Source organism: Taeniopygia guttata, chromosome 3, assembly GCF_048771995.1.
Source record: "Taeniopygia guttata chromosome 3, bTaeGut7.mat, whole genome shotgun sequence".
NCBI lineage: Eukaryota > Metazoa > Chordata > Aves > Passeriformes > Estrildidae > Taeniopygia > Taeniopygia guttata.
Window position 1 is genome coordinate 5,814,389 of NC_133027.1, and position 16,894 is coordinate 5,831,282.

The following is a 16,894-nucleotide window of genomic DNA, read 5'->3' on the forward strand; positions in this document are numbered from 1 at the left end:
ACCTGGGGATCATTCTTGTTGTCTGCTTCTCTCTCTGATTCTCGGAGGACTGGCAACTCTTGGTATAGCATGTTGGAAGAGAGACAAGAGGAATTTGCATCCCAGCTTCTAGACCTTTTAAAACTCTGCTCTCTGTCTGTTCATTTCCCACATAAATTGTTCTGGGGAGGGAAAAGCACAGACCAAGACCCAAAAGGGCTGAGTCTTGAGGAGCAAGTTGTGTTTCATTACATTCTCACTCTTTGTAGTACTGATGTGTGTATGTTCAGTAATCCCACTTCTTTCAATTGGGCTGTTGATACCCTAAAATTTTTCTTCTTTTTAAAAAAAATTATATTTTTGTTTGTTTGTTTGTTTTCCCCCTAGACCCCAGGCAGGCGCAGTCATCCCCGCCATGGTCCTATGACCAGTCTTACCCATCCTACTTGAGCCAGATGACTTCACCGTCCATTCACTCCACAACTCCCCTGTCCTCCACTCGAGGCACGGGACTTCCAGCCATTACCGATGTGCCCAGACGCCTCTCAGGTAAAGACTCTGTTTTGCCTAAAACAATTATGCAGAGAGGAACAAGACTGGCAACAGCTGCCTCCATGGCCTCAGACAAACTTTGGCAAGGAGAGCAAACCTCAGCAGTGATACCAGGATTCCTGCATGGCAGACAGGATTCAAAATCCCTTTTTTTTTTTCAATGTGGAAGAGCTGCTATGTTGCTCTGAGAATGTCTCTCTCAAATAACTTTAGGTCCATTTCAGATCAGATTATTTTTTAATTGTGAACCTGATTCTTTGAACAAATTATCTCTCTCTTTTTTTTTTTTTTCTTTTTTTTTTTTAATTTTCCCTACAAAAGGATGTTTACTTGCATGTAATTAGGTACTGGCACAGGTTTCCCAGAAAAGCTGTGGCTGCCCCATCCCTGGAAGTGGTCAAGGCCAGGTTGGATGGGGCTTGGAGCTACTTGTTCTAGTAGGTGTCCCTGCATATGGCAGGGGGGTTGGAACAAGATGATCTTAAGGTCCCTTCCAACCCAAACCATTCTGTGATTCTATGTTTTAAAGTAAAGTAAATTTTTTTGTGCTTTACCTTTGTGGCATGTGTGTTGTTAAGCATCCTGACAGATAGACGCCTTTATTTCTTCAGTAGTTATGGCTGAGATTCATTCTCCTGTATTTCAATCCAGTAGCTCAAGAAAGACTGTTTCCTTAGTTAATATGTACTTAAGAAACCTATCAGAAACAAGTTGAGTCACTTAAAGGTAAAGATTGAACAAATTGTGCCTTGGAATGATGCAGGAGAGAGGAAATACATTTAGGACTATAGACAAGACAGTAGTGAGGAACTGAGACTTTTTTTTACCAAACAAATGCACATTTATATATTGCACAATTCACCTCTAATGGTCTCAGTGATAAAACCATCTGTGTAAAGTAATCTGATTGCCCCAAAGTAAGAGAGAGCCTGTCATGGCACACAGTAACCTTGTACCTCTTGCCAAAAATGAGGAACCTTAGGGGAGGGAGGCTCAGTCTTAAAACTCCAACCTTGCAAGTGTGGAAATATTAGCAGCATATGCCAAAAAAGCATGTGTAATGTAAAGAGAGCCTTTATGATTCATTAATGAAAACCAAAGAATCAGTCTTATTACATCTATTTTTTGCATGTTTGCAAGATATTATTATAATATTGGATGCTGTTGCCATACACCTGTTTGATTCCCAGCCAGGTGAATTTCTTGCTGTTGTGTTTTCCCCTTCCACCAAGCTCATAGCGCTGGAAATGTTGATCACTCCACTGAGCTGCATCCCTGACAAGCTGAACTGCAGCCAGCAGGCGTGGAGGATTTGATTAGCATAGACTCCCTGATTTCTTTCATCTTGGAGGAGGGAAGCTTTGTTTCTCAAACAGCCAGCTGCAAACCCCTCTGCAGCCCCAGTGCACTCTGCCTTCACAGAGATGCCAAAGATCTCCATGTGGGCTGAGAGCTGGAGGGCTTTGGAGCAGGTTCCTGTGGGCTCTCCATGCAACACCCTGACTTGGGTCAAAAAACTCGATCGGCTTGATGCTGAGGAAATGCTTTGTTTGGCCTGAAACAGGTTCCCTTTGAGTCAGAGCCTCCTGATGGTCTGTGTTGTCGAATGGGTTATTTTTGCAATCGTGCCCGCGGCAATACCTGCAGGAGAGAGGCTCGGCTGGGACCTGGCAGCTGCACGCCGCATGCTTGCCCTGCAGCCCTTGCTTGTCTGTGTGCATTCAGACGTGAGCGCCTGGCATGTGGGCACAGGCAGAGAGTGACTAAAAGACCTGGCTGTGTACATTGTGTGGCCGTGGGCTGAACTTTCCTGCCGTGCTCTACGGCCAGTTGCCTTCGCGCTTCTTGTCCTTCACCTTCCTAGGGCTTGAACGATGCCTCTGCAATGCCCTGACCTTTTTCCAGCAGGGGAATCTTGCTTCCAGTTAGATTCAAGAGTGAAAAAGGGGACTTTGATCTTCCACAAGGGCCAGAGGTTGTGTGCAGTGTTTGCTGACAGAAATGGAAATTCAGAATATAAATGCTCTACTCAGAACCAGAGAGAGGCATTCCTGGCTGAAGGACCCACTCAGATGCTCAGGATGCAAGCAGGCACATTGCAGCCTCAGCTGCAAACCTGACAGTGCCTCTTCTCAAGGTTTCATTTGCAGTGCCACAGGGAGGGAGGGCAGCATCCAACACCTCCTATACCTAAAGAGAGAGAGAAATGCAAGTTTTAAGTTGCCCCATACAGCAAGCAGTTTATCCCTCACACTCAAAGAAATGCAAATATTCACTTAGTTACTTAATGCATATTTAGGAAGAGAACAGAACTTTGAAGAAGGTAGAAAATTACTGCAAAGAAACACTAAAATATTTAGAAAACTTCAGGCATTTTTAAAGCATCAGGGAGAAATTAGAGTTTTATAAGGCCTTGAATAAAAAAGTTGCTTTCCGATACAGTGGTAGTAATCTGATTATCAAGGCTGTTAAAAGTATACAAGGTCATTTTAATGAATGCCATATTTACTGCCTGTTTCTTAACATCATGCAGGAGGAAAAACCTCCCCCTTAGCCTTGGCTGTCACACCTACAGGCACAGACCTTCCTATCTGCCCTAATTTCACATTACCTAGCCTTTCCACAAGTCTCCATGGCTTTACCTGCACAACTACTAAAGTTATTCTCACCCAGATATTGAAAATATTCCATCCAATAAAGCAGGAGTGGCTCCTGGTTTTATTGTCAGTGGCAGCCCTCGAGAGCTACTTTTAATCATTTTTCTTTGACCAAAACCACACTCATCCTATGGCCAAAGTGGTGGTGTTCTTCTCCATCTTGGGATGGATACATGAGCCAGCAGTGTGCCCACATGGACAAGAAGACCAAAAACACCTAACCTGTATCAGCAATGGTGTGGCAGCAGGACCAGGACAGTGACCACCCCCCATGCTGGGCACTGGTGAGGCCACACCTTGAATCCTCTGCTCAGTCTCAGGACCCTCAAACCAGAAAGACACTGAGGGGCTGGAGCATGTCCAAAGAAGGGAACAGAGCTGGGGAAGGTTCAGGAGCAGCTGAGGGAGCTGGGAGGGCTCAGCCTGGCAAAGTGGAGGCTCAGAGGAGACCTTCTCACTCTCTACAACTCCCTAACAGGAGGGTGCAGACAGGTGAGGATCAGGTTCTGCTCCCAAGTAACAAGTGGATAGGATGAGAGGAAATGGCCTCAAGTTTCACCAGAGGAGATTTAGATTGGATATTAGGAAAAAATTCTTCAATGAAATGGTGGTCAGGTAAAGGAACAGGCTGCCCAAGGCAGTGGTGGAGTCACCATCCCTGGAAGTGTTCAAAAGGCGCATGGATGTGGCCCTTAAAACATTAAACATCGTTTGATGTTGGATGTGGTGCTGCTGGGTTGGACATGATGGTGTTTTCCAACCTTAACGATTCCATGAATTTTGGTGATGAGATTGCCTGTGTTTCAACCCCAGATTAGGCTGAATATCAGAAGAGGTTTGGGGCTGCAGGACAGGATGTGGTGGGGCACTGCCATAGCAGTGCATGCAGTTCCTCATCCCATAGGAGAGGAGAAAAGGGCAGCAGGCTGCAACCCCGAGGAGCTCCTCAGGCAGCTGCTGCAATGCCGCTGAACAGGTCGTGTCAGTGTCTCGGATGATTTCTTTGTGCTGCTGGCAGGTTTGCATGTATGCTGCAGGCACGTGCACAGGTGTGCCCATGGCTGCCAAACTGCAAGCATTCATCTTCTATATTCTCCAGCTGTGGGTCAGTGCTCTGTTTGCACTGCTCTACAACTAATCAATTATATATCCCAGGTATTTGGGCAGTATTCAACAGCACAAGCTGAAAAGCAAAGGAAAAAAAAGATTATCTGGCATCACTCATGCAACTTTTGAACCAATGATATTTCTAGTCCAGAACTTTCACGTTCATACCAAGAAAAAATAAATAAACAATTTCATGAGGCCATGAAATTGCCTTACCTTAATGTTCCAATCATAAAAAGAGCAGGATTCTCCATGTTTTATTAAAATGTCTGTCTGTTCAGACTTCCCCAGAAGACAGTGAAAGTTGGTGGCCCAGCAGATTAATATTCTTAATTAAATAATATTGTAGTGGAAGCCATGGGAATATAAGAAAAGGGTCATTTTAGAGAGAGTTTGCCTGAGGGATGTAGTCTTATTGCGTGATTCATAGTGAATGCACTCAGTCTTTCTGTCCTATGCATAACCAAAGTGTATGTGGGATGGGGAGCATGGGTGACTATTATGCAATTAATGTATATGATTCATATAAATATACACATCACAGCCATTTTACATAACACTTTGGGGCTGATCCAGCAATTCCTGCCCACATGGAAGGTTCAGAGCAGGGACTACAGGTTGAGTTGTTCTTGCAGTCAAAAGAGGGCTGCTCCCAGGCAGGTGAAGGAGGGATGGATATAGATGTCCCCAGGGCAGATATCCACTCCTGAGACACTCACCTCCAACTCCCTTTGGAATCAGTGAGGACAAAGTGACATTTTCAGGACTTGGCCAGTCTGCAGGTGACCTGTGCTGGTCCCTGGCAGTGCCTGGGAAGAGCCTGTTTGTCTCTGAAGTGAGCCTAGGTGAGTAGTTCAAGTACAGGCACGTATGATCTGATAGTCTGCCTTTGCTGAGGTGATTTAAGAGACAGTTTAACTGTCCCATAAACATATCCATATCACAGCCTAATTGCACTCTAGTCCTGGTTTAACCCTACCTCACCCTGACCTCGACCTTCTCTGCTGTTTAAGAGTTTGAGCTTGATTTTAATTTTGTTGAGAATCCTAAGAAGGATTCTTCTCCCCCTACACTTTTCCTGGACTTACTTACCCTTCTGCCTAAACACAAGTCTCTTACATTTTGCTTCACCATTGACAGAGATTTTCAGGGTCAAGATCTTCAGATGCTAGAGGACCTGTCCTGCAGGTGTACCACAAACACATTCAGTGCTGACTGTGGAAGATCCTCTCTGTGTTTGACAGGTTCCATATGACAAATGAGAAAATTAAAACTGAATCTAAATAGCAGGACAAATTACCAAACCTGCTTTTTCCAGGCTTGGGCTGGACCCTTCCTAGCTGGGGATGTGCCACCATGACCAGACATCGCTGTCCCACTAGCTGGATTCCCCACAAGATGCAGGGTGGGGATTGTCATTATATTTACTCTGTTATTCAGTAGAGGCATGCTGAGATAGATGAGGGAGATGCTGGGATCAGGCCCTAAACAAAAGAAGTCTGCAGACCCATCCCTCTGAACTAAAATGGCCAGAAAGTGGTATCTTCACCAATAAATTACACAGTGGTAGGGCTGGACTGTTAAATACCAGTACTGTTAAGCTGTCAGCAAGGCTGGTGTTGAGTGGGGTTGGCCAGCATGGTCGCAAACAGGTCCCAGTTGTGGTTTGGAAATGAGCAGAGTCCTGAACCTGCTCCTGTGGGCAGCTCAGAGTCAGCTACCCCTTTATGGAGTCGGGATTTAACATTACATCTGTGGCCAGACCATCCTGACTAGATTTAGAGCCAGAGAATGTGCCCTGACCCTGTTTGCTAGTTCATGTATAGCCAAACTTTCCCATTAATTTGTCTCGCTCTGTAGATAAATCACCACAATGTTTTGGGCCATCCTGGACCCTTACCTCAAATTGAAATTTAAGAAACCTTCCTGTTCTCCCAGCTCACTGATGGCTGGCAAGTATAAATGCAATGCCAGCCATGCCTTAATCAGGGACAATACTGTTTTTTTACACAATTTAATTTTCATTTTTGTTAGTCTAAAAATCATATAATAAAAAACCACATGGAATGGAAGCAGCTCCAGCTGAACCTCTGGATTTAGTATTGGTATGTCAATGAGAAAGAGGCTCACTGTGATGGACTTTTTTTTCTTTGGATCCTGTACTGGTTGTCATCTTGGATTTCTCGCCCTGTGTGTGAATTACCTTGGATTTTGCTAGTGTTATGTACTCACATGATTTTTTAACTAGGATTTTTCCTTTTGGGGGGAATTTGGTCTTTGAAGCAACTTTTAGAAAGAAATGTTGTTTGTCTTCTCCTAAGGAGCTCAGAAAACTTTACAGCAACTAAGTAGAAGCTGTGACCATGGAAGTAGCAGTGCTTTCATCCTTAATTCCTGCTAATTTGATTAAATGTTGTGGGTAATAAGGAAATTTCAAGACAGGACCTTTCATAAGGGAAAGCACTACTTCTGTCTCCAAAATACAATTCTTTTCTTCTCTCTGTGCTGTGGAAAGCAGAGAAACAGTTAATGCTGTGGCTATTGCCAGCATGGCCCTGGTGTGAGCAGCCCCTGCGATGAATGAGCAGTTCACGCTTCAGCAATATTGTCTCGGGCTCTTGGCAAACCCAAGAAGCCAGCTCGGTTTCTGGTGTGCTTGCTATGCTGGGATGTTTTTCTTGGTGACTGTAACAATTTTCACTCTGTCTTCTTCTTCTTTTTTTTTTTTTTTTTTTTTTTAATTAAATGGAAGCCAAAAGACTCAAGGTTGTCTCTGTCTCCATTTCGCCTTGCTAATGGTCAATGCTTTCCCTGCGAGGTGAAACTGAGTCAAGGCAAAGTAAAGAACTTGGGGGATCTCAGGTCTTCAGAAACAACCCACTCATTTTGCTGCCTTCCCTAAACTTGTAACTCGCCTTCCTTTTTTTTTTTTTTTTCATTATTTTTCAGTGGTTCTATTTATTTTGTTTACCGCAGGTTTTCCATTTTTAGTCTCCTGCCCACTTGGTGCCACTTGGGAATCTCAGCACCTTGGCACTCATCTGTGGGCTTTCAGCAGCAGCCTCTCCACTGGGCTGAATTTCTCATTGGAGTAATTGTCCAGAAGATGCGTTGCATGATCCCTACCTCAAATTTTTCTAGCATGGGTGGCCTCAAATTAGGCACCTATGCCCATATTTAGGTGGTAAAACAAGCGGGCTGATTTTCAGCTGTTTGAATGTTACAATGCGTGTCTTTAAGCCCTTTTATTTACTTTAAACGGCTGTTGGGAGAGGAAATAAACAGGAAAAATGAAGGCAGAGGGAAGGAGTTTTATTCCTGAAATAAGGGATTTTAAAAAGTACTGAAAAGAAATAAGTGGAATGTTTTGAAATGGAATAAATTTGTTGCTGATAGAGGCAGGAAATAGCACACTCAAATATATGTGGATGTATAGATATATTTTTATCTGAGCTTTTTTTGCAATGTGTTTTATATTTAGGACACATATCAAGATTTGCATCTGTTTCCAGAACTTGCTGCTAACAGTTAGTAATGATGCCAAAACATACTTTAGTTCCAGCTTGAGACCAAATGATATTCAGGGCTTTTTTTTATTACTAATTTAGGGTCTGATATTAATTAAGGAAATTTTCCATAAGTGCCAGGCTTTTTCTGAAGAACTCATTAAAATTATATTAACTTAAACCGGAATCACAGTCTGAGCATGTTTTGTAATGATTATTCTTACTGACTCTGCTGGGTTTTGTAAACAAAATGCTAATTGCTAGTGGGGCAACTGGGTCCTCAATTCCAGACTTCCAAAGGGACAGATCCTGAGCCACTACCTAGATGTGTGTTCCCAATAAAGTCAATAAGCCTCTAACAGGAAGGCTGTGGGATCGAGCTCTTTGTTTCATCCTTCTGCAAAGGCGTTTGATGATTTCCCCCTTCCCTTTGTGGAATTGCTGTTAATTTTCTACCTAGGATGGAGCCAGCAATGGCAGCTGAGGCAGGCTCACATGTGTGCTGATGTGGAGAGGAAATGGATCTTCATGTGTGAAGCTCTCTGGTACATACAGGGTGGTCAGGTCCACTTATTTACCCTCCTCCCCTCACAGGCCCACAAGGAAGCTGGGGAGAGACTTCTGACAGGACCATGGAATGACAGTGCAAGGGGGGAATGGCTTTAAACTGAAAGAGTTGATTTAAATCAGACATGAAGAAATCATCATTCTGACGATGGCAAAAAACCAACACAGGCTGCCAAGAGAGGTGGTGGATGACCCATCTCTGGAAACGTTCAAGACCAGGTTGAATGGAACTCTGAGCAACCTGATCTAGTTGAAAATGCTGCTGCCTATGGCAGGAGGGTTGGACTAGGGGACATTTAAAAGGCCCTTTCCAACCCAAACCATTCTGTGATTCTATGATGTTGCCCTTAAATCTTTGTGGCCTTGTGTCTTTGTTGCTTTAAATTGGGTTTGATTAATTGGCCAATATGAATTTACTAAATGGTTCCATAAAATGATGGAGAATTTGGTCCTTCTCAGACTGTGACTATGTTTGGTAGAAGGTAAGGTAAAGGAGTATCATATGCCCTCCAGGAGCTGAATGGTTTAAATTCTACTAATTTTACACTAAAAAGCACAACTCAAGAGGTAAAAACTGCTCCTGGTAGAAATAGCTGTAGCTGCCTTGGTTTTCATTGAAATTTCCTCTCATTTCTGGCCATGCAGAATTGACCACACTGAATTTGGTCAGCAAGGGAGTGTTAGATCCCAGCAGAGCTTCAAAAACACCTTTTTGAAGTGGTTTAGTAATGGTTGTTGACCTCATTTTACTCATGACCAAATCTCTTCCTCTCTTGATGGATGTTTTAGCAGAAAAGAACCTGGTGTCCTGCCAGCTTGGCTGTCATATTTCAAAGAGCTTTGATACTGGTGACACTGGGCTGATATTGGTACAAAAGGGAAGGCAAGAGCCATACAAGTGGCTCAGTTTTTCTGTGGTTGTACAAAAGCAAACAATGTAGTCAGTGAAGAAGACAGAGATGGATGAGATAAAATGAGGGAGCGCACCTTCACGTGGGCCACGAAGGATGTTATTAAGGGAGAAGGAACTATTTCATATGCATAAAGGGAGGGTATTTGGGGACACCAATCTGGAAATCTCTTAATATTTGCTTTCAGACTGACTCAAAAGAGAGTGAGGGAAGGGATCAAAAGCAGGAGATGCCTTCCTGAGCTTGGGACAGTTTCCCCATGTCTTCAGGAGCAGTGTGCGGGTGGTGGAGTGGCCCCTCAGGGAGAACCCAACCCTGTACCTATGTGGTGCTTGATGGTGCTGCTGTGTCCAAGGAGTTTTTGTGGAATGTGAGGATTTTTAGCAGTGGTGAAGCTTCATCTATAAGGCACAGAATAATCTGAATTATTTGACATAAGCAAATCTCCATGGATGTATAAATTCATTTATTATTGTACAATGAAGCCCATGTGAACATCTGCTTTGAACCGAAGTATAAGATTTCCCTGAATTAGCTTTCATTTGAACTTGAGGGCAACCTTTGAGAAAAAAAGAAAGCCCAAACACCCAGTTCAGCTTAATTGAAAAATTTCCAGGGAAGCAAAACCCACCACAGCCTTTGGTAACAGATGCTAATTAACCTTGCTTTGAAATTTGTGTCTTATTTCCAGTCTGAATTTGTCTATCTTTAGTTTCCACTCATTTGAACTTGCTACAACTTTGTCTGCCAGAACGTAGCACTGATTTTGATTTCTGAGGGCCTCGTGGGTTTCTGTGTTGGTGACAGGTACAGGGAGGTGGGTAGGACAGGAGGCTGTGGTGGGTCTCAGGGAGGTGGCAGAAACCACAGGGAACTGGCTGGTGCAGGGCAGAGAACTGGTTTGACCTGCAAGGAATCTGAAGGAGGACTGTGAAAAAATATTTTGGTCAATTCAGTTTGCTGTGGCTTCACTATAATCTATCAAATCGTGGACGTTCCCTTTCTTAATCAGTCAGACTCCTACTGTATCTGCTATAAAGGTGTGATTTTTGGTTGAATTACTAGTGGCACTCTACTTTTCCAACCCACCTGAAAAAATGAACTGGGAAAGCATTTTTCACTGACTTTATGGGCTTCTGCAATTCCTTTAGGAATTTTTCTGCCCTTGTATTTGCCCAACTGCAAAGTCCTAACAAAATGAATTTAATTTCTCAGACGCTATCCTAGATGGAGATAAAGGAGTAAAACTGTAGGATGCATGTCCTCCCTTAGTTTTCCTGCACTGTTTAATATTCCATTTTAAGAAACAAAACTATAGTCATGGGATCTTTTCCTCCCGGGTTTAGTTTGCATTTCCATTGTCAAAAGCAAAGGTCAGAGCTGAGGCTGTGGCAGTGTTGGGGAGCAGACACCCAGCCAGAGCAGCCTCTTTGCTCTCCACAATCCTAATTATTCCACAGGCAAATCTGCAAATAGACAGTTGAAACTGTGTTTATCTCTTGGGATTACTTGGACCAGACAATGTTCTCATTGTGTGGAGAAGTTTAGCTCTGTCAGAAGAGGTATCATCATACACTTAGTGCAGGTGATTTTGTGTTGGTTTAAAGGTGCATTTGGAGGAGGAGAGGAGTCAATATGCTGTGTGCTCAGCCCTGTCTGGGCCATGTCATCTCCAAACTTCCCAGCTGTTGTTTCCAAGTCTCTCTAATCATCCATTTGATCTTTTATCCTGTGGTAGCCATGAGTATTAGCTGTAATATGCTATTTTGTAATTTGGGAGTGCTGGAATAGGCAGCTAGAAGAAGCCTCCTTGGGCTTGTGTGAGAAAGAGGAGCAATAGTAAGAAAGGGGAGCATCAGCAGAGAAAACAGCCTGAAGGTTTTAAATCAAGGATCAATTCTGAAAGCAAAATGTAGGGGTAGGGCATCTCATGGCAATCTTTCCATCTCTTAACATCACAAATCTCTGGCAGTGAGCAGTGAAAGGTGGAATGCTTGGGTTAGGAGCAATACCCACAAAGCCTCTTTCATTTAGCTGAGATGAAAAGCCCCTACACAAGCTCTAGTGATGCTACATGTGTGGTTTCCACTTGTTATTTTTAATGTTTAACTGGGCTATCACTGTCTGATCCATAGGCATCACTGCTTTTTAATGCCCCTTCCTATTAAACAGATACTGTTTCGGATTGGCAGAATATTATAAAGCCAGCAGCTAAAAGTATGTCCATCTTGGTTAAGTTTATTAATTAGGCTTTACAATGGGCTTGCTTGGAAAACCAGTTTGAAGCACAGTTACAGGACCAAATCTATGAGGCACATCATTTTTATTGGATAGATGTCTGTAAAAACACAGCTTGCCATATTTAATTTTGCACTGAAATGATGTTTTGCGTTGTGTTGAAAGCTGATTGTGGGATTGAAAAATTTCCACAAACTGGAGATCAGTCCCCTTGTCAAGCCATCAGTTGAGGTTTTGGCTTTAGCTGGAGCATCCAGGTTTGGCTCCTGCAAGCAGTGCAATTCAGTGATCAAAGTCATAGTTGTATTTGGGAATAGCTAATGGACCTCTGCTGGAATTACTGCTGGCTGCGGAGAATGTTTGTATTGTGATGGTGTCTGGAGGTCTCATCCCCCTTGTGCTAAGGACTCTACAGTGAAAGAGGGGGAGGAAAAAAGGGAAATCAGCCTGTCCCCTATGAATTTGCACTCTTAGGTACAGTACAGCTGATTACACGATGTGCAATGGAGTACAAGAGGGAATTGTAACATGAAGGGAACCAGCGAGGTGGTGGCAGGGGTTGTAGCCTTACTAGATCCAGGTAGTAGTGAGTGTGGGTCAGAAGGGAGTGCAAAAATGAAATTGTAAGGAGGGTACTGAGGTAGCTCTGTGGCTCTTAACCTTCTAGGCTTCAGAACAAGCAGGAAAGAAAGGAAAAAGCTGATTGTCACAGCTTGTAACAAGAAGCAAACAGTGTTGGTCAGGTGAGGCCAAGGGACCATTCAGGACCGATCACCTTCTCAACCTGTCCAAAAGATCCCCTGGAGATCAAAATCAGAATAGATATATATATATATATATATATATATATTTATATATATTGCTGAAAGTTTCTATCTGGATCAGTGAATTCAATAGCTGTTGACACAGCCCTGTGAATCTGCTTACCCTTAGGTGGGAATTAACCTCAAAGGAGCTGCTGGATCAATTATATTTCCTGTAGGTCTGTAGTGTCACAGTCGTAAAGGACTGGCAGAGACCTTGTGAGATCATATGATTTCTGCTCCTGTGCAGAGAAATAGGATCAAACATCTGCAGATGATTCCTGCTGAGTGGAGCCAACTAGTTATGTGTGTTGTTGCCACTGAAAACAAAAATAAAACTGTGTCCCAAAGAAGGAATCCCAGCCAAAAAAATTAATTACAGTTGAAATAGCTAATTTGAGTGCAGTTAAAAGACTAGAGCTGGACAGGGTTTGTCAGCCTTGAAAGTCTAGAGACCTCTGTGAAAAAGATCATAAACATTTAGATACCCTTAAGGGTGCAAATTTCAAGGCCTAAGATCCAATCTAGACACTGACCACTGAAAAACAGACCTTCTGCAAAGGCAACTGGCTGGCCAAATAGGAAGGGAAGCAAGTGCCTCAAAAACACCAGCAGGGCTGCTGTCCCAACATAAGACTGAGATGAAATGGCTCATTGGAAGAGGATCTCATAGAAGCTGCTCAGAGGAAGTCCCCGGGAACTGTGGTGTGGATGCTGGCATGGCCGGAGGAGCCACAGAGGAATCCTGGCAATGGGAAAAAGGCACCTCTCTTCCCCTTTCTTCCCTCTTCCTCTCTCAAATATCTCCCTCCAAAGGGATTTTTTTTGTTTGTTTTTGTTTTCATTTTGATTCCTGCTAAAAGCCAACCCATGTTGTTTTCTTTTTTATGGGTGAAGAGGCGCGCAGGGAGGATCTAAGCAGCACCGGAGCCAAATTGGGAGCCACTGTATTAGATTCCAAAATTAGATAGGAAGCTGGGTTTAAGGATAGTCCAAACCCAACCAGTTCCTCGTTTGGCCTGGCCCATGTAGGTGGGCCAGACTGGTTTGGAGCTGTTTTTTGGACAGGCTCTTTGCCCATGGAGGAAGCCATTCCAGCCGTAGTGGGGCTGGAGCCGGCGCCTGGTTCTCAGCCGGGCCAGCTCCTGCTCTCACTGGCCTGTGCTGCAGATGCACTGGAGGTTTGGTTTAAAGCAGTTCTGCTGCTGATTTCTCAAGCAGATGAAGACAGCTGAAGGTGCTAATTCAGGGTGACTTTGTATGCATCCTTTTTATCTCAGAAATCAGGATTGCATATGAAATATTTTTCAAGTCAAGTTCTCTTTGCTCTGACTTCCACTTTTTCTGGATCTTCACTCATTGAGGAGCTTATAAAAAAATGTCTGTTGGGTTTTACCTTTAATCTTTGTAACTTTACAACATTTTCCATCAAAGGATTTCATAGTATTTGCTAAACTGTACTACTAACTTCTGTTATTTGGCTAATATGAAGTATTGAAATATATATTGTGAGCAAAATTTACCCAGGAAAGATCAAATTATTTGCCCAAATTCACAAAATAAATCAAGAGCAAAAGCTAGAAAGCGTTGCATCATGTTTTCCCTTATAACGGTTTTAATGGTTAACTGGGCTTTCTATTTCTATTCCCAATCACTAATGATGATCTGAACTTAAAATCCAAAATACCATATCTGAGATAAATCTCTACTGATGGTCTAAAGAGCTGCTAGTGGTATAGCCTAAGGGGCTTTACATCAAACAGCCTCGAGCATGTTTATGATGTGAGCTGTTACAGACTTTAGTCTGTTTCTTTTTCTCATCACCACCTTCCTGGGAGGATAAAACCCATATTCAGACCTTACACCATGGAGAAGAAGCATTTCTTTAGAGGTGTTCAGAGCTGGGCTGGTTTAAGCTTCAGCTCAGCTGATGAATGGGGATGCTGTGTAGATCATCTTATAATGGATTGAAACTTTGCTTACAGTATTTTACCCTAATTTAGTAGGAAGCTCAGGTTAGGTCTGAAAGGAATGGAAAAAATATACAGAGGGATTTACACAGCTTTTATTAAATGAGATTGAAAATTGTATGTTGTTAAAGTGAACTTAAGAAGCGATACAGTGCCTCTAGCCCTGCTGTACTGCTATGTTTAGCTGTGTTCTGCTGAATTTTGTGGCAGCCTGATATCTAAACAGGCACTAAGTGGCACATTCAATCCATGGACTGAAACCTCTGTAGATCTTTACACAACTCAGTATTTTTGACTCTTAGCTATGAGAACAGCAGCTCCAGCAAAAACAGCCCAGGAGTTGTGTGCAAGGTTTTCCTCCATCTTCCTGAAGCTCATGGTGATGGTCCTGCAAGTCCTGCTCTGTGGCTATAGAGCCACAGCTTTGCTCCTGCCATGCCATGGGTTGTGACATCCCCGAGCTGTTCTCACTCTGCCCCATGACATGGGAGCAGGATTCGGCTTGGTGCTTACCTATGGCTCTCCCTACAGGGCTCCCTCTCACCCTGAGCCTCCTGAAATTTCCTTGGCCAGTGAGTCTTGAGTCACGTTGATGTATTTGACCATTTTATCACAGGGCCCAATGTCACCGCTGTTTGTGTTACTTGGGGGAAATGTGTTCTCACTGTAAGGGAAAAAACTCTGGCCATCACTGAGTGAGTTATTTTCCACTGTTTTCACTCCAACAGCATTATTGCGCCTGCTGCTAAAATCCTTAACCTAAGATGGAAATGCCTCCCTGGCATCTCCCCTCTTCTTTCTCCAGAAGTCCTGTGGGCTAAGTGCCCTCATCGCCTTGGAGCAGCTGCCCCTGCGCAGCCCAGGTCCCAACACAAGCAGCCGCCTTCCGCTGCCTCTGCAGGACGAGGTGCGGCTGCTCTCCCTCTGGGGACACGGGACTGCGTGCCGGGCAGGATTAGAAATCAACATCATGGCCCTGCTTGTGGACAGGGACCAAGGCTGAAAAAGTCCTTTGAAGGGAGAAGTTATTTTGGAGGAGAAAAGCATGGTTTTAATTGTTTAGATGAGGGTATTTCGTGTTTTATGGATGTCTGGGGGCTGGGGAGGTGCTCTTTTTTCTCTGTGTATGATATTGTTCAGAGCAAAAAAAATTGAATTATCTACATTTGTGAATTTAAGTTTTTTTGGCCAGAAGTGTAATGATTTGTAAGGTTTGATTTTTCTCTGGAAAAAAAAAAGAAAAAAGAGCGTTTTGAGAAACAAGGCCAAGTAACCAAAATATATTTGTTTTTGTTTAAATCGTTCAGTAGAGAAATCGTCTCTTGTCTATTGTTAAGAGCGAGGTTTAAATCAAAGGCAAGTTCTACATATTCTAAAATATACAGACAACTCTTTGAAAGCAAAGCCAAGCCAAACTTTAAAAGAGACCTTCTCCTTGATGCAGAAGTTTTCAGTTAGTTACTGTGCCGGGGCTTGAGTGGAAAGAACCAGCCTGAGAAACAAATGGCAAATCCCCATTTCGGCGGCGGAAGCCAGGAAGAGCATCATATTAATAGCACACGAGACCTTTCCACAGCCGTCCTAGTCCAGGGCTTTTCCAGCAGCAGCAGCGAGGAAAAGCCTTTGCAGTTCGTGGGTATTTTTTTGTGTTCACATTTGGCTGCAGAAGTTTGAAGTGAGCGGCAAAGCAAGGGAATGGAGGGCCTGATCCTCTCATGTTGGGTGGTCCCTCCTACCGCAAATAACCCTATTGGAAACAGAGGGACTATTTGTGGAGTCATTTGTTTGTCAGGAAAAGTAGGGTTTGTAGGATACGGCCCCAATTAGCAGCCAAATTCCTGGTTATTTTCTTGTGATAAAAAGGCGGGTATCTGTTGCAGAGATGCACGTAGCATCTCTCCAGTTCCCATTTGAACTCCTGCCACTTGATCTGTGCTTCTTCCCACTTCCTCAGCCGTGCAAAGATTATTCCAGCACCACAGTAGCTCAGATGAGCTGCGTGCTTCCCTCCTGCCTGGCCCTGACATGGCCTCCAGTCCTTTTCTGTGCTGTTTGGGATTGTTCTGCTCTCTGGTACCCATCAGTGAGGGCACCTGGCAGTTGCTCTTGAGCTTTGGCTCCAAGGACAGCAGGCAGGTGATATCCACCCCCTGCCTGGCAAACCAAACACACCAACCCACAATAAACCCTGCTTTTAGTATGGCATGGGTACGGCCAACGCCATCCAGGGCATATCCTCTCCTGAATACGACATTTTCCAGGAGATTAACTTAATGGATATTTTATCACTGAGTTGTAGCTTTTGGAAGGGCAGGAAGGAAAGGAAAAGAAGGAAAATTTGTAAGGGAAGGAAAGAATTTCTCACACAGGTTACCAGACAGTGGGCACCTGTCCAACCCAGGCAGGCTGGCACAGCAGGACCACAGCTCTGTTGACCCCATGTGAGCTTGGCAGATGACAGGAGAGTGTTTTGGGAGCTGAAGGAACGCTGATAGTAGTGTCCTTATTTGGGGGAGGAGGAGTGCTCTTGTTAGTTTAATTATTTTGTGACTCCCTGTTTTGGTAGCTATAAGTCATTAGTTGCTTTTAATTTTCTTTTTTTTT

At 43.7% G+C, this 16,894-nt stretch overlaps 1 protein-coding gene across 4 annotated transcripts in view; it reads left to right on the plus strand.

The window, feature by feature from the left end:
• Positions 1 to 16,894, plus strand: part of RUNX2 (RUNX family transcription factor 2) — a 158,394-nt gene that overhangs the window by 63,440 nt on the left and 78,060 nt on the right. For all 4 annotated transcript variants that reach the window (XM_002190851.6, XM_041714975.2, XM_032747712.3 and 1 more), the window contains one exon: positions 367 to 528. In XM_002190851.6, the coding sequence (XP_002190887.2) occupies positions 367 to 528 (162 nt within the window). The remainder of the gene's footprint in view (positions 1 to 366; positions 529 to 16,894) is intronic.